The following is a 22,239-nucleotide window of genomic DNA, read 5'->3' as shown; positions in this document are numbered from 1 at the left end:
AATTATACACAGAAACATGTTTTGCACTTCTGCGATATAGACAACTAAGTAAAGCCCCTAATGATCAATCCATCAAAGAGCAAGCAAAGCAATTATTATTTTGTTTTTATCCATGTAGTCTAACATTTTCCTTTTTTCTCTTCTCAAACAGCATCTAAAAGGTTCATTCCCAATCCATTGAGTGCATTATTCTGAAAAATAGAATGATTCACCGCTCTATCCCACCAGTCTGTCTTATTCCTATCCTGAGTGTATCCATTTATTTCTGCTGTTCATTGGCACAAGTTGTACTGCTACTACAATTTGAAAAGTTAGTATGCCCCTCCTTTGTGTTTAGGGGTCTACCTTATGTTGAATCTATTAAGGTTTCTTTCATCACGGAAAAGCCAGCCCCTTCTCCCCCCAAAACCACCAGTGTTACCCCCTATCCCCCACCCTCCCTACAGCCATCTCCCCTCTTTCTTCTTCTGCCCACGCCCCCCTCATCTTTCGCTTTCCTTCCGTTTCTTGCTCTCATCTGCTCCTTCCTCAGGACTTTATAGGGAGCTCCAGAAGGGGCAACATCTGGCTCTCCTCAGGCCCAGGGACATTCACCCGAGCTGGGACAGTCAGACCTGTAGACCAGCCCTCCCCCCATGGATGGAGCTCAGGCTTTGGTGTGTGTGGTACAGTACATAGCTTCCCCTTCCTGCACCATAGAGCCTTGATGTGGCCAAAGCCATTGTGTTGATGTATTGCCATACTAACTCCATCCCCACCACTACACCCATTATCCACTCCACTCCACCCACCTGCATGCAAAAGCTGAGACCTTGAACTACCAACTACTAGGTAGGGGGAGGGAGATTGAAGGGGATGGGGTGTGAGACAGTGTTGCTGATGGAGAAAGAGTAGCTCATGCTTGAGTTGTTGTTGAAATAAAGGGCGTTTCTATTCATCTCATCCTTCTGTTTCCTCATCTCTAGTTTGGTTGGGTGCCAGGCAGTGGCCTAGGAGGGCCATGGGGACCAGGCAAGGATAAGTGGGGCCAAGACTCCATCAGCTGGTGGCTCCATGACCGATCAAAGCTCTCTCTAATCAATCTGAATGTGCGTTCAACTGCATCAAAGACACCCCGCCACTCCTCCTTCCCGCCATTCCTCGACCATCCCTCGGTTTGTTTATCTACCCTTCATCTGAGTAATCAGTGGGGTTGGGATGGGGGGATGGAAGGAAGGAAGTAGGGCCCCCGGACTGAGGGATCAATGTTGTATGTTTTCATAGGACAGGACAGAGAATGCGAGAGAAAAAGAGAGAGAGAGAGAGAGACAAATAGAGAAAAAGAAAGAGAGAGAACACTACAGAGAGACAGACTGAGGCAGAGATAGAAGGAAGTCCTCCGGCAGAGAGGAGGGATGTGGCACCAGTGTGTTTAGGCCATAGCCACAGCGTGGCATGGAGAGTGGAGGGTTATAGCATACTGCTATGGGTAACAAACAAACTCCTGGCACCAGCCGTACAACATGTGCTTCTTTGAATGCCATTGGTTCATGCTAAAGCTGGAATACAGGGGTAGGAAGAGGTGAAGAATTTTGAAGACAGGGATTTCCCCCCATGGCCTGGAGTGGCATGGTCCAGCAACTTGTAACTTGTTGATTATTTCCATATTCAGAAACTGGTCCACAAGGAGGACTTGAGTAAAGAAAGTATTAGGATGATGCTTGAGAAGCTTTAGCCTATTATCTGTCACTGAGGACATTCATCCGTCCATCCATCAGTTCATCTTTTTATCCATCCCTCCATCCTAACTCCACTGTGTGGGCCCTGCATGGGGGGGGGGGCTAAGGGAGTGGGGAGAGGCCTGGGTGGGTATCCCCCCTCCGCTCCCCCGTTGTGGGGAACTCCCTCAGTAACAGCTGCTGCCTGGGCCTGGCTCCACAGAGGTAACACATCTCCACATTCAGCACATTAATTAGACCAATTGCGAGATTTACAGGACAGATGGGTGGAAATCCAGCGGGCTACAGCGCCTCAGAGAGTCTCAGAGCCGCGGCCCCTGGAGAAATACATGCAGGCTCTGAGAGATAGAGGGCTGAGTGAACACTGGAATGTAATCGAAGTCCCCTCTTATACAACCATGTGTCTGTACCCCCCTGGTGGCTATAGGACAGACTGGATGTTGTATTGAAGTGTTGCTGTAAATGTGCTGTAGTGTTTCCGAAATTGTTGATAGCAACTGGAACCGTGACATTTTTGATAGCAACTGGACACATGAAATTGTTTATAGCAACTAGACCCATGAAATTGTTGATAGCAACTGGACCCATGAAATCGCTGATAGCGACTGGACCCATGAAATTGTTGACAGCAACTAGACCCATCAAATTGTTGATAGCGACTGGACCCATGAAATTGTTGACAGCGACTGGACCCATGAAATTGTTTATAGTGACTGTATCCGTGCGTGAGCCCATAAAAAAAGAGTCAGGCGAGCTATAAGCAAGTATTTATTAACATGTGCACACAAACGTCAAATCGTGTACATTGCAGTTGATCTCATTGTAAGATAAGTACTCTTTCAATATCAGTTCAGTGGGAGGCCCCGGTCGATTAGTAACACTTCCTATCACTATGGCATAGTTGACATCATATATATCATCTTACTCTTTATGTTAACCCCACGGTGATCACTGCATGATCTTGATTGGAATTCTAACATCCCAGAGGTCTCTACAGTGCTGGCTCGGAGTCCCCGAAGGACAGAAAGTCGTTGTTCTTCCATAATCTGAACGAGGGAGAGATGAGAAAATGTAGTACCTGGGAGGGACGTGTAGAACTATACTTAGATCAAATGACAAAGTGGGATATCGGTATTTATTACTTTAGGCTTACATTTTCCAGTTGCCTTTTTTCAATGTGGTACCTAAAGAGAGGGGGATAGATTAGGAGAGAATCAAAAATATCTGAAAAGGGATCCATATGATAATCTATAATTCTGTAGGCTTACTCACGCCTAAATTGCCATATGATCGCCATGACAACAAGCAGCCCCAGCACCAGCACTGGCACTAGGATGGCAACAAGATGACCGCTCTGTTCCTCAGTAATAAAAACACAAGTTATTAGTTTGGTACTAATAATATTGTCAACAATGCACATTTTAAGTATCCAAGTACAGAATACAGAAATGTGAACACACTTTTTTACTCAACGCTGGGTCAGTCGTAGAGTTACTTAGTGCTCTAGTGGTTGAGAAGTCGTCTACCCTCTGACCTATATGGTACAGGAAACAGGACAAAGAGATGAGAAGCTGGTCAGTCTGTTGTTAGGGGAAGTGAATATGTGCTTACTATTTTGAGGAATTGAAGAGTTGTGCTCTGGGTTGTATAATTATGCACCGTGAAAAGCAACACGATAGCCTACCTTGAGTGGGACTGTCAGTGACAAGCAGCCATGTCTCAGTTGAAGATGTTGTTGTCGCAATGGTTGAGGTTGAATGTTCTTGAAAGACATTACAGGTTAACATGATCAATAGCACCTAGTGAAAATGAGCCTATATTCAACTGCAGTTTCATTTTTCTCATAGTTAAAATCTCTCTCAATAAATTGTTGGAGTCAGGTTATCACCTGTCTGAAGTGCTGTTGTTGCTTGAGTTGTTGTCATATGCTGCTGATCATCTGACAAAGAAGATAAGTATATTGGTAGTTGAATACATGCACATAACCAATTCATGTGTGCATTTTCTTTACTCTAATAACTATGGGGCAAGTCGTAATTACACTTCACTTCACAAAAGCTAACCATTGAAAACCTCTCCTCACCATTAGTCAGAGTGGAGCAGACAAGCTCCTGTGAAGACGGCCCCAGGCCTGCTCTGTTGATGGTGTGCAGCGTCACACTGTACTTTGTCGCCTCCTGCAGGCTGTTCATGGTGAAGCTCTCTGATCCGTCCATCAGATGCACCACCCTGACAGGAAGCCGTTCTCGGGGACTGTACTCACCGTAGCGGAGCTGGTAGCCCCGGATCAGCCCGTTCTGGAGGGACAACTCAGGGGCCTGCACGGGGAAGAGGACAAGACAATTGAATCACAAAAAAACACAAATACAAATACAAAAAAATTGGTAAAAAGAGCAAGGTACCCTCCATGTGACTCTGATGCTGTGGGAGGAAAGGGCTTCAAGCTTCACATCCTGTGGGGGACCATCAGGGGCTAGAGGGAGGACATATTTTTCAGATGCTTTACAAATGATGACATTTACTTAGCTCGAAGTGACAGAGATAGTGACAGAGGCGGTCAATCTCATTTGAGATTTAGCCTCAGGTTGTTTGATCAGGGGATATACCTGCTTCCTTAGTGGTGATGGTGAGCTCGTTGCTGGGTTTACTCAAGCCCATGTCGTTCTTGGTGAACATGCGGATGTTGTAGGTGTAAAAGGGTCGCAGGTCATTGACAGCGGTCTCTCTCATCCAAGGCAGAATATTGCTGCCTCGTACTCCATCTACCCAGGAGTCTGTTTCAGCAAAAAAATACGAAGAGTGAGTAAACATTCAAATTGTACTATTTGTAGCACCCATTAATTCAAGCTATTAGGAAGTGCAAGTCTGGTTATTTCTGTTAGTTTACCCGATTGGCTCTTGCATTCCAGGCGGAAACCTGTGATGGGGGTGTTTCCATCGAAGCCAGCGCTCCACCATACAGAGATGGACCGAGCTGATATTTCTCGGATTGCCACTCTGGGAGGGTCTGGAGGTACTGGAGACAACACAGTTATCCGAGTTATTAAAAAGGGCCATTAAGCAGGATGAATTCCCTTTATTAGATCTTTCTAGATGGTACCTTGTAAAGTGATACAGGATGTAATATAATAGAGTAGGTGATTTGATTTTACCTGACAAACCCATTGTTGTCTGCATTGTTGTGGTTTGCTCTGACAAGTAGATGAGACGGCAGTTATTGGAAGTGTTTCTGATACAGTCGTTAAATAATCCCGCCACACATAAACTGGTTGGACATTGTTTCCCAGTTACTTCGATTTACGGTAATGTATCAACATAATCCAATTGCATCAACATGGTATCCAGGCTGTATCACAACCGGCCTGGATTGGGAGTCCCATAGGGTGCCACATTTCAGGCTTCAAACATAAAGATATAAAACTGTATTTTTTTGTGAGGAATCAACAACAAGTGGGACACAATCATGAAGTGGAACGACATTTATTGGATATTTCAAAAAAATTTAACAAATCAAAAACTGAAAAATTGGGCGTGCAAAATTATTCAGCCCCTTTACTTTCAGTGCAGCAAACTCTCTCCAGAAGTTCAGTGAGGATCTCTGAATGATCCAATGTTGACCTAAATGACTAATGATGATAAATACAATCCACCTGTGTGTAATCAAGTCTCCGTATAAATGCACCTGCACTGTGATAGTCTCAGAGGTACGTTAAAAGCGCAGAGAGCATCATGAAGAACAAGGATCACACCAGGCAGGTCCGAGATACTGTTGTGAAGAAGTTTAAAGCCGGATTTGGATACAAAAAGATTTCCCAAGCTTTAAACATCCCAAGGAGCACTGTGAAGAAAACCTGATGGAGTCTGCAAAAGACCTGAGATTGGGACAGAGATTTGTCTTCCAACAAGACAATGATCCAAAACATAAAGCAAAATCTACAATGGAATGGTTCAAAAATAAACATATCCAGGTGTTAGAATGGCCAAGTCAAAGTCCAGACCTGAATCCAATCGAGAATCTGTGGAAAGAACTGAAAACTGCTGTTCACAAATGCTCTCCATCCAACCTCACTGAGCTCGAGCTGTATTGCAAGGAGGAATGGGAAAAAAATTCAGTCTCTCGATGTGCAAAACTGATAGAGACATACCCCAAGCAACTTACAGCTGTAATCGCAGCAAAAGGTGGCGCTACAAAGTATTAACTTTAAGGGGGCTGAATAATTTTGCACGCCCAATTTTTCCGTTTTTGATTTGTTAAAAAAGTTTGAAATATCCAATAAATGTCGTTCCACTTCATGATTGTGTCCCACTTGTTGTTGATTCTTCACAAAAAAATACAGTTTTATATCTTTATGTTTGAAGCCTGAAATGTGGCAAAAGGTCGCAAAGTTCAAGGGGGGCGAATACTTTCGCAAGGCACTGTAAATAAAGGTTCAATGTAAACAAATTATATATATGTATTTGCGTAATGATTTTAACAGCAATCAACAGTGCATTCAACCAGTGGTGTAAAGTACTTAAGTAAAAAATACTTGAAAGAACTGCTTATGGAGCAGTGTTGGAGCATGCCGCTGGCTATCCGTAAAGATTTTTTCAATTTTCGCCTAAAATGACATTCCCAAATCTAACTGCCTGTAGCTCAGGCCCTGAAGCAAGGTTATACATTTTATTGGTACCATTTGAAAGGAAACACTTTGAAGTGTGTGGAAATGTGAAAGGAATGTAGGAAAATATAACATCTGGTAAAGATAATAAAATAAAAAAAAACAACTGTTATATTTTTTTTGCACCGTAATCTTTGAAATGCAAGAGAAAAGCCATAATGTATTATTCCAGCCCAGGTGCAATTTAGATATTGGCCACCAGCAGCAGTGTATGCGCAAAGTTTTAGTCTGATCCAATGAACCATTGCATTTCTGTTCAAACTGTTACAATAGCATGGCATTCTTTCACTGTAATAGCTACTGTAAATTGGACAGTGGAGTTAGATTAACAAGAATTTAAGCTTTCTGCCAATATCAGATATGTCTATGTCCTGGGAAATGTTCTTGTTATTTACAACCTTATGCTAATCGCATTAGCCTATGTTAGCTCAAACGTCCCGCAGGGTACCCACCAATCCTGAAGAAGTTTTAAGGTATCTTTCCTCTTACTCAAGTATGACAATTGGGTACTTTTTCCACCACTGCATTTAACACAAACTAATAGCCATTGTAAACATAGTACCTTTAGTGTAGCCAACTGTTGTGCTCTCTCTAGGGATCCACGGTTCAGGGGTTGTTTCGGGAGCTGAAATAAATTCAAATGGACTGATTGAATTTGACGTAGAGAAGAGTGGGGTAAGTTGAGCATTTATTTTACATTCAGCATCACCCCGTCAAGGGAAATATATATATAAAATAATAACAAAGATATCATGAAACCTCTAACACAATAAATTCATTTGGTGAAAATTTGTTTTTTAAATCTTTTTCCATGTGGTTTCTTCAATCACATACTCCATGAAATGATGCCCACTTCCTATATATTTGGTCACATGATTAATTTTGTGTATGCTTTCCAAGAAACAAGGATGGCTCAGTTTACCCCCCAGTCTCCCCTATAGATAAGTATAGACAATGGTCAAGTTTGTATAGATAGCCTTCCCTGCTCTACAGAAAGTTTTCAGTAAACCTTTTAACTAATCTTAATTTGATCTAATGAACCTTTGCATTTCTGTTCAAACTGTTGTATCAAGACTGCCCAAATTGTGCACTCTCCTCAAACAATAGCATGGTATTCTTTCACTGTAATAGCTACTGTAAATTGGACAGTGCAGTTAGATTCACAAGAATTTAAGCTTTCTGCCAATATCAGATATGTTTATGTCCTGGGAAATGTTCTTGTTATTTGCAACCTCATGCTAATCGCATTAGCCTACATTAGCTCAACCGTCCCGCAGGGTACCCATCAATCCTGAAGAAGTTTTAAGGTATCTTTACTTTTACTCAAGTATGAAAATTGGGTACTTTTCCACCACTGCATTTAACACAAACTAATAGCCATTGTAAACATAGTACCTTTAGTGTAGCCAACTGTTGTGCTCTCTCTAGGGATCCACGGTTCAGGGGTTGTTTCGGGAGCTGAAATAAATTCAAATGGACTGATTGAATTTGACGTAGAGAAGAGTGGGGTAAGTTGAGCATTTATTTTACATTCAGCATCACCCCGTCAAGGGAAATATATATATAAAATAATAACAAAGATATCATGAAACCTCTAACACAATAAATTCATTTGGTGAAAATTTGTTTTTTAAATCTTTTTCCATGTGGTTTCTTCAATCACATACTCCATGAAATGATGCCCACTTCCTATATATTTGGTCACATGATTCATTTTGTGTATGCTTTCCAAGAAACAAGGATGGCTCAGTTTACCCCCCAGTCTCCCCTATAGATAAGTATAGGCAATGGTCAAGATTGTATAGATAGCCTTCCCTGCTCTACAGAAAGTTTTCAGTAAACCTTTTAACTAATCTTAATTTGATCTAATGAACCTTTGCATTTCTGTTCAAACTGTTGTATCAAGACTGCCCAAATTGTGCACTCTCCTCAAACAATAGCATGGTATTCTTTCACTGTAATAGCTACTGTAAATTGGACAGTGCAGTTAGATTCACAAGAATTTAAGCTTTCTGCCAATATCAGATATGTTTATGTCCTGGGAAATGTTCTTGTTATTTGCAACCTCGTGCTAATCGCATTAGCCTACATTAGCTCAACCGTCCCGCAGGGTACCCATCAATCCTGAAGAAGTTTTAAGGTATCTTTACTTTTACTCAAGTATGAAAATTGGGTACTTTTCCACCACTGCATTTAACACAAACTAATAGCCATTGTAAACATAGTACCTTTAGTGTAGCCAACTGTTGTGCTCTCTCTAGGGATCCACGGTTCAGGTGTTGTTTCAGGAGCTAAAATAGATTGAAATGGAATGATTTGAGCTTTTTTTTTTTTACATTCAGCATCACCCCGTCAAGGGAAATATATATATAAAATAATAACAAAGATATCATGAAACCTCTAACACAATTCATTCATTTGGTGAGAATTTGTTTTTTGGACTTATCCTTATCCATGTGTTTTTTTCAATCACATACTTCATGAAATAATGACCTCTGCCTAAATATTTGATACATTTTGTGTATGGTTTCCAAGAAACAAGGGGAGCTCAGCTTACCCCCCACTAGATAAGTATAGATGATGGTCAAGTTAGTCTTGTTGACATTGCATAGATAGCCTTCCCTGCTCGACAGAAAGTTTTCAGCAAACCTTGTAACTAATCTTAATTTGATCTAATGAAATGACTGTCTAAATGACTAAATGGCTTAAACGCACAATTGTTCGCTCACCGGGCTTGATGACGAGTGCCAGATGGTGTTTCTGGTCATTGAACCATCCAGGTATATCCACACGGCAGCCATATAACCCAGAATCCTTCACCTGTGCTTGGGTGATGGTCAGAGAGACATCCCCTGCCCTCAGATCACCCTGGAGATTGTACCGGACCGAAGCCCTGTGGGTCACTTTGACTCCCTCCGTCCTGAGGACCTCATTGCCACAGCCGCTGTTGGGGATGTGACCACGACCCCAGCAGACAGAGAGCGTACCATAATGCCGGGCGTCATACTTACATGTTAGGGTCACAACGTCACCGACATAGCCTTGGATGGTTACTGTAGAACCACCGCCTACAACGGAGAAAGAGATGATATCAAAGGAGTCTTACCAAAAATGTGCTTTTTTTCAGTTGGTTTGATTTGACTGTTTATCAGACTACTAAGATGATGATCTCACCAAAGAAAAGGTAGAGCACTAGCCAGCAACAGGAGATGTATGAGTCCATGAGCGTGTCTGTACCTTCAACAGGCTCTGCTCAACAATTGAAACGCACAAAACATGACTGCACTGTTGTCTCACAATTAAACCCCTACTGCACTGTCACACACACACACACACACACACACACACACACACACACACACACACACACACACACACACACACACACACACACACACACACACACACACACACACACACACACACACACACACACACACACACACACACACACACACACACACACACACACACACACACACACACACACACACACACACATACATACATCAGGTGACACAGTGTACTTAATCTGCACACATCATCAGTTGTGTTGGTTGCAGCAGGGTCGCGTTCCGGGCCTGTTTCCTTTTCAGTGGTTTTGGTTCCTCGTGAAACACGGTTGACACCACAAAATTGTTTACTCCAATGTTTAGGAGCAAAGACGCTGCATCGACAGATGTCATTTCAACATTTGAACAGTGGATGTTACTCAAGGACATGCTGCAAGCAAGTTTAGGGTAGGGTTAGGGTTGGGGTATAGTGAAGGTGTAGATCTGAAGGTGTGTTACTGGGGGGAGCCTAGATGCCTAGAAGACACCCCATCCAGACAACTCAATGTACCAAGGTGCTACCCACTGCTTAAGCAAGCCACATAGCCCCTAACCCGCTTTAGGGTCCCTGCTCTGCAGCAAACGTTGTGCTGCAAATGGATATGCATTTTCTATTATATTCTACTGAAGCCCTCGGAGAAATACCGTTTTTTACAATCATTTTGGCACTAATCTCAGAACCTTGTGGTAATTTTTCAAAACTCTAGACACAAAACGGTCGTCACTTGTAACACAGGCTTGTCTTTAACGAAACCTTGCACTTGCAGAATCATTGGTTCAAATAACTAACGTATCAAGAAATACCATAGGAACATTCATTTAGATAACCCACACACAAGATACCGATAGTGTTACTGTGCAGTTGTTTGTAAAATCATTAAATATTGTAGTACAAAATATGTGATACATGTTTCATTATGGTACTACACGTAAATACGTCACTGTAAAAGGACTAGTAGAGAGAGTACTACAGACACAGTGGAGTCATTGAACAAAATCTGAAATGTATTGATGAAATACAATAAAATCACAGCGTAGGTTTCTTTGAATCAAAGCAAAAATAATCAGCTAAACATTTTTTTTTTTTTAAACTACAGTAAAACCTCAACTGCAGTGTTCCTTACCTGACTTACTGTAAAAAGCAAAACAAAGGATTGATTACTGTACTTCTATATTTCCATCAACCCTGTCTTGTGGATTTGGCCACAGGTTCTCATCACAATGGATGTTATCATTAGCCAAACATCTTGGGAAGAATCTTCGGGTGAATCCAGACCTGACACTGGTCTGCCGTGATGTCATTGCATGCGACATCCATGGCCAGGAGACGGGCAGAAAAATTCCTCAGTTGAGTTTTATGAAAGGAGAGTATGGGGATAAGTACAGGGTGGTAAAATGTGGATGGGCCTGAAACCATGCTTGCACTATTTGAGCATGTTTGAATCTGACATTATCCCACACAATGGCATAGGTCACGCCATCAGCTCTACAGACCTGCTTTAGCTCATCAAGGAAGGTTACAAGGAGAGCTGCATTATATGATCCAATACGAGGTCTGTGTCCCACCACACCATCTTCTGATATAGCCGCACACATGGTGATGTTGGCCCCAAGTCGTCCAGGTACTTGGATGGCCAATGAAATTCCGACCTCTCCACCTTATCTTGCCCAGGTTGAAGCCTGCCTCATCCAAAAAGAGGAATTTGTGATGGTTTTCGTCAGAATTCAGCTCCTTCACCCTTTAAAAATACATTTTGGAAAGAGAATTACAATGATGTAGAATTTTTCACAACAGGCATCTGAACATACTCAGTTCTCAGCTGCTTCATTCTGTCTGCATTTCTTTCGAAAGGCACATGGTATAGCTGTTTTAGAGACACCTGGTGCCTTTTCAGCATGTGTGCAATAGTCGGCAAACGTATGGCTTCCACATTGTTGAACATGTCGTCATTGTCCAAGATGTGCTGCCAAATTTCTGTAAAGTGAATATCATTTCTGGCATGAACCAAATTGACCACATCCCACTCTTGTTGGTCAGTCAGAATTTTGCCTCTGCCTCCCCTATTTGGCCTGGTCTCAATTCTGCTGGGAAAATTACAGTTAGAGCACATTTAGTCACTTCTGTGGTACACATTAGCATGCAGTTATACAGTCATTTGACAATTGACAGTAAGTATCCTAATGTTCAGTGCATGCTGAAGACTTCAAGACCGTGCATGCAATGACCGTTTCTCATTGCGGAAAGTTCTGACGATTGATGCCACGGTTGATATTCTGAGGTTTGCTTGAATCATTATAGCCGCCTCAGTCATTGTCATGCCATGATTTACCACCTGGTCTACAAATGTTGCTCGGATTTGATTGGACACCCTTTTCTGTTGCTGCCGCTGTCTTGGTCCTTGGCCTTGTCCCTCTACCCTGTTCCCCCACATCTCTCAAACGAGGCCCCCACCTCTCAGAAGGGGTGCTTGTCCCTTTACCCTGTTCCCCCACATCTCTCAAACGAGGCCCACGACCACCTCTCAGAAGGGGTGCTTGTCCCTCTACCCTGTTCCCCCACATCTCTCAAACGAGGCCCCCACCTCTCAGAAGGGGTGCTTGTCCCTCTACCCTGTTCCCCCACATCTCTCAAACGAGGCCCACGACCACCTCTCAGAAGGGGTGCTTGTCCCTCTACCCTGTTCCCCCACATCTCTCAAACGAGGCCCACGACCACCTCTCAGAAGGGGTGCTTGTCCCTCTACCCTGTTCCCCACATCTCTCAAACGAGGCCCATGACCACCTCTCAGAAGGGGTGCTTGTCCCTCTACCCTGTTCCCCCACATCTCTCAAACGAGGCCCACGACCACCTCTCAGAAGGGGTGCTTGTCCCTCTACCCTGTTCCCCCACATCTCTCAAACGAGGCCCCCACCTCTCAGAAGGGGTGCTTGTCCCTCTACCCTGTTCCCCCACATCTCTCAAACGAGGCCCACGACCACCTCTCAGAAGGGGTGCTTGTCCCTCTACCCTGTTCCCCCACATCTCTCAAACGAGGCCCACGACCACCTCTCAGAAGGGGTGCTTGTCCCTCTACCCTGTTCCCCACATCTCTCAAACGAGGCCCACGACCACCTCTCAGAAGGGGTGCTTGTCCCTCTACCCTGTTCCCCCACATCTCTCAAACGAGGCCCACGACCACCTCTCAGAAGGGGTGCTTGTCCCTCTACCCTGTTCCCCCACATCTCTCAAACGAGGCCCACGACCACCTCTCAGAAGGGGTGCTTGTCCCTCTACCCTGTTCCCCCACATCTCTCAAACGAGGCCCACGACCACCTCTCAGAAGGGGTGCTTGGTCCTTGGCCTTGTCCCTCTACCCTGTTCCCCCACACCTCTCAGACGAGGCCCCCACCTCTCAGAAGGGGTGCTTGGTCCTTGGCCTTGTCCATCTACCCTGTTCCCCCACACCTCTCAAACGAGGCCCACGACCACCTCTCAGAAGGGGTGCTTGTCCCTCTACCCTGTTCCCCCACATCTCTCAAACGAGGCCCACGACCACCTCTCAGAAGGGGTGCTTGTCCCTCTACCCTGTTCCCCCACATCTCTCAAACGAGGCCCACGACCACCTCTCAGAAGGGGTGCTTGTCCCTCTACCCTGTTCCCCACATCTCTCAAACGAGGCCCACGACCACCTCTCAGAAGGGGTGCTTGTCCCTCTACCCTGTTCCCCCACATCTCTCAAACGAGGCCCACGACCACCTCTCAGAAGGGGTGCTTGGTCCTTGGCCTTGTCCCTCTACCCTGTTCCCCCACACCTCTCAAACGAGGCCCCCACCTCTCAGAAGGGGTGCTTGGTCCTTGGCCTTGTCCATCTACCCTGTTCCCCCACACCTCTCAAACGAGGCCCACGACCACCTCTCAGAAGGGGTGCTTGGTCCTTGGCCTTGTCCCTCTACCCTGTTCCCCCACACCTCTCAAACGAGGCCCCCACCTCTCAGAAGGGGTGCTTGGTCCTTGGCCTTGTCCATCTACCCTGTTCCCCCACACCTCTCAAACGAGGCCCACGACCACCTCTCAGAAGGGGTGCTTGTCCCTCTACCCTGTTCCCCACATCTCTCAAACGAGGCCCACGACCACCTCTCAGAAGGGGTGCTTGTCCCTCTACCCTGTTCCCCCCATCTCTCAAACGAGGCCCACGACCACCTCTCAGAAGGGGTGCTTGTCCCTCTACCCTGTTCCCCCACATCTCTCAAACGAGGCCCACGACCACCTCTCAGAAGGGGTGCTTGTCCCTCTACCCTGTTCCCCACATCTCTCAAACGAGGCCCACGACCACCTCTCAGAAGGGGTGCTTGGTCCTTGGCCTTGTCCCTCTACCCTGTTCCCCCACACCTCTCAAACGAGGCCCCCACCTCTCAGAAGGGGTGCTTGGTCCTTGGCCTTGTCCATCTACCCTGTTCCCCCACACCTCTCAAACGAGGCCCCCACCTCTCAGAAGGGGTGCTTGTCCCCCTGCCATTCCTTTGACCAGTACGTCTTCCTCCTCCCACTGCTTGACCTCTACTGTGACCTGGGTCACCTGTCGGCTCCACGTTAATCGCTACGTTGTCGTAGGTGGATACCACTCATTTCACTATGTACTCGTACCACAATGTGAAATCAATAATCAGTAACGAGTTGGCAGTACTGGAAAAGCAATTACAAGGGCCTGCATACGTACGCTCACCGGCCACTTTATAAGGTACACCTGTGTGTTAACGCAAATAGCCTGCTCCTCCGAACAGCGAATCATGCGGCTGCCTGCAACTCAATATGTAGAGTATATAGAGTAGAGAGCTTTAGTTGTTGTTCGACCAAACATTAGAAGGGGCAAGATGCATAATCTAAGCAACCGTGTTATGATTGCTGGTGCCACACATGGTGTTTCCAGCATCTCAGAAACAGCTGCCCTCCTGGGATTATTACGCACTACAGTCTCTAGAGTTTACAGAGAATGGTGCGATAAACAAAACACATTCAGTGAGCGGGAGTTCTGTGGGCAAAAACATCTTGTTAATGAGAGAGGTCAGAGGAGAATGTCCAGGCTCATTCAAGCTAACAGAAAGGCCACAAATGCTCAAATAACAGCCGTTAAAACAGTGGTGTGCAGAAGGGCATCTCTTAATGTACAACACCGTGAATAATTCAGGCTGTTGTGGAGGCAAAATGGGGTCCTACCCATTGTACCTAATAAAGTGGCCGGTGAGTGTACAATAAATGTCAAATCTGAAAACATCGTCTGGAAAAGTGGTACATGGGACCATAGAAACAGTGTCTGATAAAGAATGATGATGAAATATTACATCCAGAGATAATGTAGTCCAATTGGTTCATGTTTCACGGTCAATGGGTCTCTTTATCCTGAAACTTTCATGATGTAAACATGGAAAATTGTTTGTCAGTTTCCATAAAACTATGCATTAAGAGTAATGCAATATTTACTTATCATTTTGAGCAGTTGTATCAATTGTTAGTTAGATCATTGTAATGAAAGCAATAGACATATTCATTTTCTTTTAGACAGACAGAAAAGCTAGGCACACAGTCAACAATATGCATTTTCTAACCAAATAACAAAAACAACATTATCCTGGTGGATCAACTGCTGTCCTCGTCTTTCTCAGGAGTCAAGTGCTTTGAGAGATGAACTATAGTCGAGTGAAATAAAACAGAATCACATTGCATTTTGAAATGGTAAAACTTTGATGTTGTGTCATTTTGAACAGGTGATTTTAGTTCCATGAACAAATTCTCTTAGCTTTATGTATATTGTATCCAAGCAATTGTTTTGAAAAATGTGCATTTTGATCATCGGTTGTGTTTTGTGTCGAGAATTGTTTTAAATGACATCAAGCCTCTGAAATGAGTGTCAACGTGATTCTAAAAGAAACTGTAACCAAAGATCCAAATACTTCAAATATCAGAAGTGAAAGTTGTTACATTACAAAATTCCCTCTCTTTCTTCTCTCTGTTTTAACTTTGGTTTCGTCTTTCACATGTTGTGTGGGAAACTTTGCCACATGGCAACACCATACAGTTCATCAGGTGCCACTCCATGACGTGGTCAAGTTCTCCTAGAACATCTCTGAGAGAAAAAACAGGTTGAATCAAAGTTGTTTCCACATCCTTTGTCAACGTATTGTGACATGGAATCTATGAGGAAAATACCCACATCAGATTTGCAAAAAGTCATCAACGTAAATTGTTGTTATGAAGGTCAAATTTCAACCACAGGATTATGCCATCATCGTGGTAACCAAATTTAACATAGGTAAACCTTTAAAACAACATCAGATCTTTGATGTTATATTCCTCAATGTTATATTCAATATTATATTAGATATTTTTTTTAAACTATAGGCTGGGCAGCACCTCCTACTGAAGAATTGATCTATCCACAGCTACCCTTCATATGTCTACAGCTACCTTTCGGGTCTCACATCCAGGGTTTTAACTAAGCCCACTGATTATTTCCAATGTGCTATCATGAGAATGACTTGAGTGTCATTTCAACGGGTAGGTTTAACAGAGAATATGAAATGTGACCATACTTTATCACTTATCCATCATCGATGATACTCTTTAGGCCCATTTAGCATTTGAAAAGTCATCAACAGCTACTGTTTCAATTCAGCCCAGGATTCTACTAAAAATAGACAATACACATAGGCCCAGGAAAAAATATATTCTGAGAAGTATATTCTGCTTGGGTTAAAGAATAGGACTAAATCAAATCAAACTTTATTAAACCGTGCATTTAGTCTTATTTTTTATCTTAGATTTTTTTGGGGTTCAGATGGAGACTCCAACATATGAATTATTATTTTGTAGACAAACTGGAATTAAACCCAGAATACGTCAGTGGAACGGATGTAAATATCTCTTTCAAATGTTGATATTTGGTTGTGTTGACAACCAAACACAATTGAATATCACGTTTGAAATACAATAGATAGCTGAATTAACTTGTCGACAAGCAAATAAAGGATATGCTGGATTCACATCAAAGCCAGTCTCTCAGATGGAACTATCCAAGCAGTAGACACATCTCCTTTAAATATTGATATTTAGTGTCGTTGTCAAACAAACACAAGTCAATATTACTTTTGTAATACAGTAAATACACTGTAAAAAAAACAATCCTGTTGTTTTTATGATAACTTACTGGCAGCCAGATACCTGTAAATTACTGTTAAAAAAAAATATGTTACCGTAAATTCCCCCCCAAAATTGGTTTAATAAGAGTACATTGCTGTAAAGTTTACAGTACAAAAGTCTTACAAACGAATGTAACATTCAACCGTAAAATGAGTAACACATCCATGGCCACATTTTGAGGTTATGGTAACAATGTCTTCTTAAGTATCAGTATCACTTTCAAGATTGCATGCATAGGTTATCGCAGGTCTGTGGCGATCTTCACACTTGCCCTAACAATATGAGCAGAATCTGGAACGACATTGATCACTTGCACTATGTACTTTTAATGTCATCTCAACTGCAATCCAGATCACCTGGTTCTGCCAGTAGATAAAGCACTGTGATAAAACATGAATCTGTTGTTTAAACAAACAAACAAAATATCTACAATTGTATTCCCATTTGAACTTTGATGAGCTTTTAAATGGTTGAAAGTGCAGTGATAAGACATTTGGGTGACAGCTAAACCAAATATCTGACATTGTTTTTTCCATTAGAACTTGGTTGTGCTTTTAGAAGGTTGAAAGCAATAGTGAGAACACATTGGAAATTCAACTAACTTTTGGCTGCCTTTTTGAGTGGGTCAATATAGGCTGTAATCTCATTGATCGATGCCTCAACTATCCACGTTGGAATGACGTGGTGTGCCCAATAGTTTTTCTCTTCATACTGTAGTTTGGTCGAGTTGCTGCTGCCACCTTTATTACCACTTATAACCACTAGATGGCGGTATATCCAAAGCACCATAGGAGGAGCGAGTTGAGGGGAAGACAGAAGATCTCTTAACAAAAACCTTTGTTTGGCAAACAAGAACATCTTATGAGAGAGACTGTAAAAGAGCCTAACTAACTCTGTGATGACTCAGAGGAATAAAATCCGTCACATTTGTAAACAGGCCAGCACCTACGCCACACGGCTCTATATCGGCTTTTCTTTAATTCCGTTAAAAAAAAGTACACATTTTCATGCTTCTTTAGTAAAGGGACTAGAATGGTGTTGTTAACTGGCTAATACAGTCCACAGTTGGCCTGCTCAGTGCAGTGTGAGGTTGCAGTAAACCCATTCACTGGTCTCCTATTGAACTTCTATGGAATGTCTTAATTTCCCATGGTAATTTCACTGATAAAAGAGAAGACTCAATGTTTTTTCTGTCTTCACGGGTCATGGGTCATAGATGAGGATAGAGAGCCAGCGGGGTCAGTTCCTTCTGCAACTGTTCATCCATGCTCTATATCCATATCACAAGGTTTAAGGTGTTGTATGTCGATTTCAGTGGATTATGTTGTTTCATCATGTAGGTAGGGGAGAGTGGGGTAAATTGAGCCAAAAGGGTTTGTTTAGCCACCATTTGCTTCTAGTCACTGGCTTCCAGTTGAAGCTCGCATTTCCAGCTGTGAGGGGAACGGCACTCAGTACCTCCAGGCTCTGATCAGCTTCCCTCACCCAAACAAGGGCACTGTTCATCCACCTCTGGCCTCTACAGCCCCTCCCCAGCCCAGTCAAAACTGCCCCCCTGCCCTGCAATGGTGGCAGCATACCACCCTGCACCACCCTGCATACCACTGCTGGCTTTCTTCTGAAGCTAAGCAGGGTTGGTCCTGGTCTGGGAGACCAGATCCTGCTGGAAGTGGTGTTGGAGGGCCAGTAGGAGGCACTCTTTCCTCTGGTCTAAAAAATATCAAAATGCCCCAGACACTGCCCTGTGTAGGGTGCTGTCTTTCGGATGGGATGTTAAACGGGTGTCCTGACTCTCTGAGGTCATTAAAGATCCCATGGCACTTATTGTAAGAGTAGGGGTGTTAACCCTGGTGTCCTGGCTAAATTCCCAATCTGGCCCTCAAACCATCACGGTCCCCTAATAATCCCCAGTTTATGATTGGTTCATTCATCCCCCTCCTCTCCCCTGTAACTATTTGCCAGGTCATTGCTGTAAATGAGAATGTGTTCTCAGTCAACTTACCTGGTAAAATAACGGATAAAATAAATAAATAGTGAACCATACACAAAATGAATCATGTGACCAAATATTTAAGAAGATATCATTATTTCATGTCTATGAAGGAAGAAACCACATGGAAAAAGTGGCAAGTTTGGTCCAAAAAACATCGTTTTTTAAAATAATGCTTGTATCTAAACCAGTGTACTGTAGATAGTTTTAAGATGGTTTTGTACATCAGTTGTGGTCTCTATAAGCTACAATATGAGGTCTAAAACCTAGCATGAAAGTGGATCCTTGTATCTGTTTGGGCTAATGTAGTTCAAATTTGCCTTGGGGTAAGTTGAGCCAATGGCCACCATACCCACTGATTACATAGTGTCAGCTTTATGCATAGTATGCAAAATATTTTTGCAACGTGTCATGTATACATTATGAACTCAAGACAGTACATTTTTATTGTTACAGAGCTCACATCATCATGCCGGGTGTATACATACGTAAAACAAGGTCTACCCCTTTGAGCATCTTTGACCAGCCAATGAAGTGAGAAAAGGTCCATTTGAAAATAGACGTAATCACACTGAGGTACATTGGCAAAAAAGAAAACAAACATGTACCTGTGTGAAAGATGATGACAGAGTAGCAGAGGCGCATATAAGGTCTCATCTGATGACATGGACTTGCTAAACTTATCAAGAAAGTGCGGACCAGTTTAGTGGGCTCAGTAGCCTCAAATGCAGAGAGAAACGGAACAACTAGTGGTAGGGAGAGATATGTAACCCTAGGAAATGGGACATCGCTACATCATCCGAGTCCACAACAGAAGCCGTCAAAAGATATCCTACCAAGCAATTCATTGACAACGAGCCTGGTGTTTTTCCCGATGCCCGTATTGGCTGCTGTAATAGCTTACCTTATATCCCTCAGGCAACTAATACATACATAACCATATGAGCAACAAAGGAGAACTTTAAAACAACAATGTGCCTGTACTGTACCCATCCTCTGACTGTGGTTCAACGTGGAGTAGTGGTGAAGCAGGATTCATTCCATAACAGCAGTTTCACATGCAACAGTCGCATTTCCTATTTCCCTCAACTTCTTGGGGTTTAATGATTAACCAGTGGAAGCAATTAAAACCAGTGTTCTGAACTAATACTTAAACCAAACATTTTAGGGTCCATACACAGATTGGCTACATAGCTCAAATCCATAGGCACACAGGTCTTTAAAAAAATATTCCACTACACTATAGAGTACTACAGTATGAGTCATAATACCCATAACACCTAGCAGTCAAACACCTAAAGGGTTTCAATCTTTTTTCCCCCATTCATTTTTCCCACAGGGTATTTTAGAGTGTTTTGTGTAGGCTTACCCTGGTGTGACATTTTGATATCTGTGTAAATCTCTCTCGGACAAGGTGACTTTTATCAATATATTCGCCTGAAATGCTAATTAGCTGCTATTGTGGCTATTGTAAAGAACTACAAACGCCATGATGATCTGGACGAGACCGCCGAATCGAGGCAGAGGTACGAATGCAAATGTTGTGAAAATAATGGGTATAATGCCAACCCAGAGATGGCGCTAGTGGGGCACCTATCTAGGATATATAAACAGGTGCACTATGAGTATCTGATTAGGATGTCGTGTTATACCTTGAGTAAAGGATTATGCTGGAACTTTACGACGTGAGTTATTCACATACACATAAAAACAAAGGTATTAATGAACAAATGGGTCTACATTTCATGAAACGGACAGTTCTGTGAACTGTCTTGTGCAAGTTTTTCAATTGACACGATACCTGTTAGCAAAGGTGTCGGCTTTTGATGACGTGCAGGACCTTGCACGGATTTGTAGTTTTGCATGATGTTTACTTTGATAATAATTCACATTTTGTAATCGGAGATTAAATAGAGCAGAATATATTGATAAAAGTCACCTTGTCTGAGAGAGTTTTACATGGTTATCAAAACGTCACGCCAGGCTAAGCCTCCATGAAATACAGTCCATTTAAAAAAAATCTCCTATGGGAAAAATTTATGGTGGAAGAATGATTGGAACCATTTCCCTTGACAGCTAGGTTGTATGGCTATTATGACACTTCCACTGTGGAGCTCTATAAGTAAGAAAATAGTTAACTACATTACTTCAGCTGCATTTAATGGCAAATGTCTTCAATCTCTAATGTTAATGTTACTACAATAAAGAAAAATGACAAGTGAATGACTGAAATACTTTTCACTGACCATCATGGTAAGCTTACAAAATTGTACATTCAATTTGCAGTAAATGCTTCAGCAACAGTAGATTCATTATATTCCTGGTTTTTTCAAGATCACAGCCTGGTTTTCTGGTTTGCTCAGGACTCCCTAAAACATTAAATAATAAGAATTACAATTCATACAAATGTCAGAATGATCATAAACTAGCTTAAGATCTCTAGCTGGCTAATGTTAAGCAATAAGGCCCCTCAGGGGTTTGTGGTATAAAGCCATTTGGCCTAAAGCCTAAAACACCTCTGGGGTTTGTGGTAGATTGCCAATATACCAATGTCTAAGGGCTGTATCCAGGCACTCAGTGTTGCATCGTACTTAAGAACAGCACCTAGCCGTGGTATACTGGCCATATAGCACACCCCTCAGGCTTTACTGCTTAATTATAAAATGGGTGGTTTTGGCCCTGAATTCTGATTGGCTAACATCCATGGTATATCAGACTGTATACCACGGGTATGACAAAAATTTAGTTTCACTGCTCTAATTACGTTGGTAACCAGTTTAGAATAGAAATAAGGCTCCCCAATGCGGAGTGCCTGAATGTCCAGGCACTCCGCATTGCGTTGTGCATAAGAACAGTCCTTAGCCGTGGTATATTGGTCATATACCATACCCCCTTGGGCCTTATTGTTTAATAACACCTTTTTGTAGAATAACCACGCTTCCATGCATTCGACGCGTGAGCACGGGGGCAGTATAGTCTTTGGGCTTCTAAGAGCAGTCTAGTAACATAGTAAAACATGCTATTCTGTTACTTTGCAATACATTTTCTTAGTTTCATAATGTTTGCTTATGTAAAATAATAATGGATTTCGGGTGATGGTGTATATTAAATACATTTATTAGACTGTTAAAAAAGACTCACCAATGGTGCCATTTGGCATCTGTTGACACACGGCTATTCCAGTTCATTGAAATATGTTTTGTTTGACTTGCTATACTGTGCCCCCATGAGGACATACATACAGTAATTGAGCCAATCCAAAACAAAACAATACGAAACAGCCTTCTATTCTACATTTCTAGCCTATCTATTGTACACCCTGAGGCCATTAAACTCTCAACACTGCCGTAACTCTGCTGTTATA

The 22,239-nt window shown here is 42.9% G+C and overlaps 1 protein-coding gene across 3 annotated transcripts; it reads right to left on the bottom strand.

Moving 5' to 3' along the window:
• Positions 1 to 2,473: 2,473 nt before the first annotated feature.
• LOC123994035 (T-cell immunoglobulin and mucin domain-containing protein 4-like) lies at positions 2,474 to 9,708 on the bottom strand. Of its 3 annotated transcripts, none has more exons than XM_046296515.1 (16): positions 9,554 to 9,708; positions 9,109 to 9,447; positions 8,608 to 8,670; positions 7,775 to 7,837; positions 6,942 to 7,004; positions 4,871 to 4,909; positions 4,606 to 4,734; positions 4,325 to 4,492; positions 4,121 to 4,191; positions 3,802 to 4,036; positions 3,607 to 3,657; positions 3,403 to 3,480; positions 3,179 to 3,252; positions 2,991 to 3,078; positions 2,872 to 2,902; positions 2,474 to 2,764 (listed from the first exon to the last, which is right to left on the bottom strand). In XM_046296515.1, the coding sequence occupies exons 1-16, from the start codon at positions 9,600 to 9,602 to the stop codon at positions 2,710 to 2,712; spliced, it is 1,596 nt and encodes a 531-aa protein (XP_046152471.1). In that variant the 5' UTR covers positions 9,603 to 9,708; the 3' UTR covers positions 2,474 to 2,709. The 3 variants fall into 3 exon arrangements, with proteins under 3 accessions (XP_046152471.1, XP_046152472.1, XP_046152473.1); XM_046296516.1 differs by having other exon boundaries at positions 2,991 to 3,072; XM_046296517.1 differs by lacking the exon at positions 7,775 to 7,837.
• Positions 9,709 to 22,239: the final 12,531 nt, after the last annotated feature.

Source organism: Oncorhynchus gorbuscha, linkage group LG13 (genome assembly GCF_021184085.1).
Source record: "Oncorhynchus gorbuscha isolate QuinsamMale2020 ecotype Even-year linkage group LG13, OgorEven_v1.0, whole genome shotgun sequence".
NCBI lineage: Eukaryota > Metazoa > Chordata > Actinopteri > Salmoniformes > Salmonidae > Oncorhynchus > Oncorhynchus gorbuscha.
This window is presented reverse-complemented; position numbering and strand designations above follow the sequence as displayed.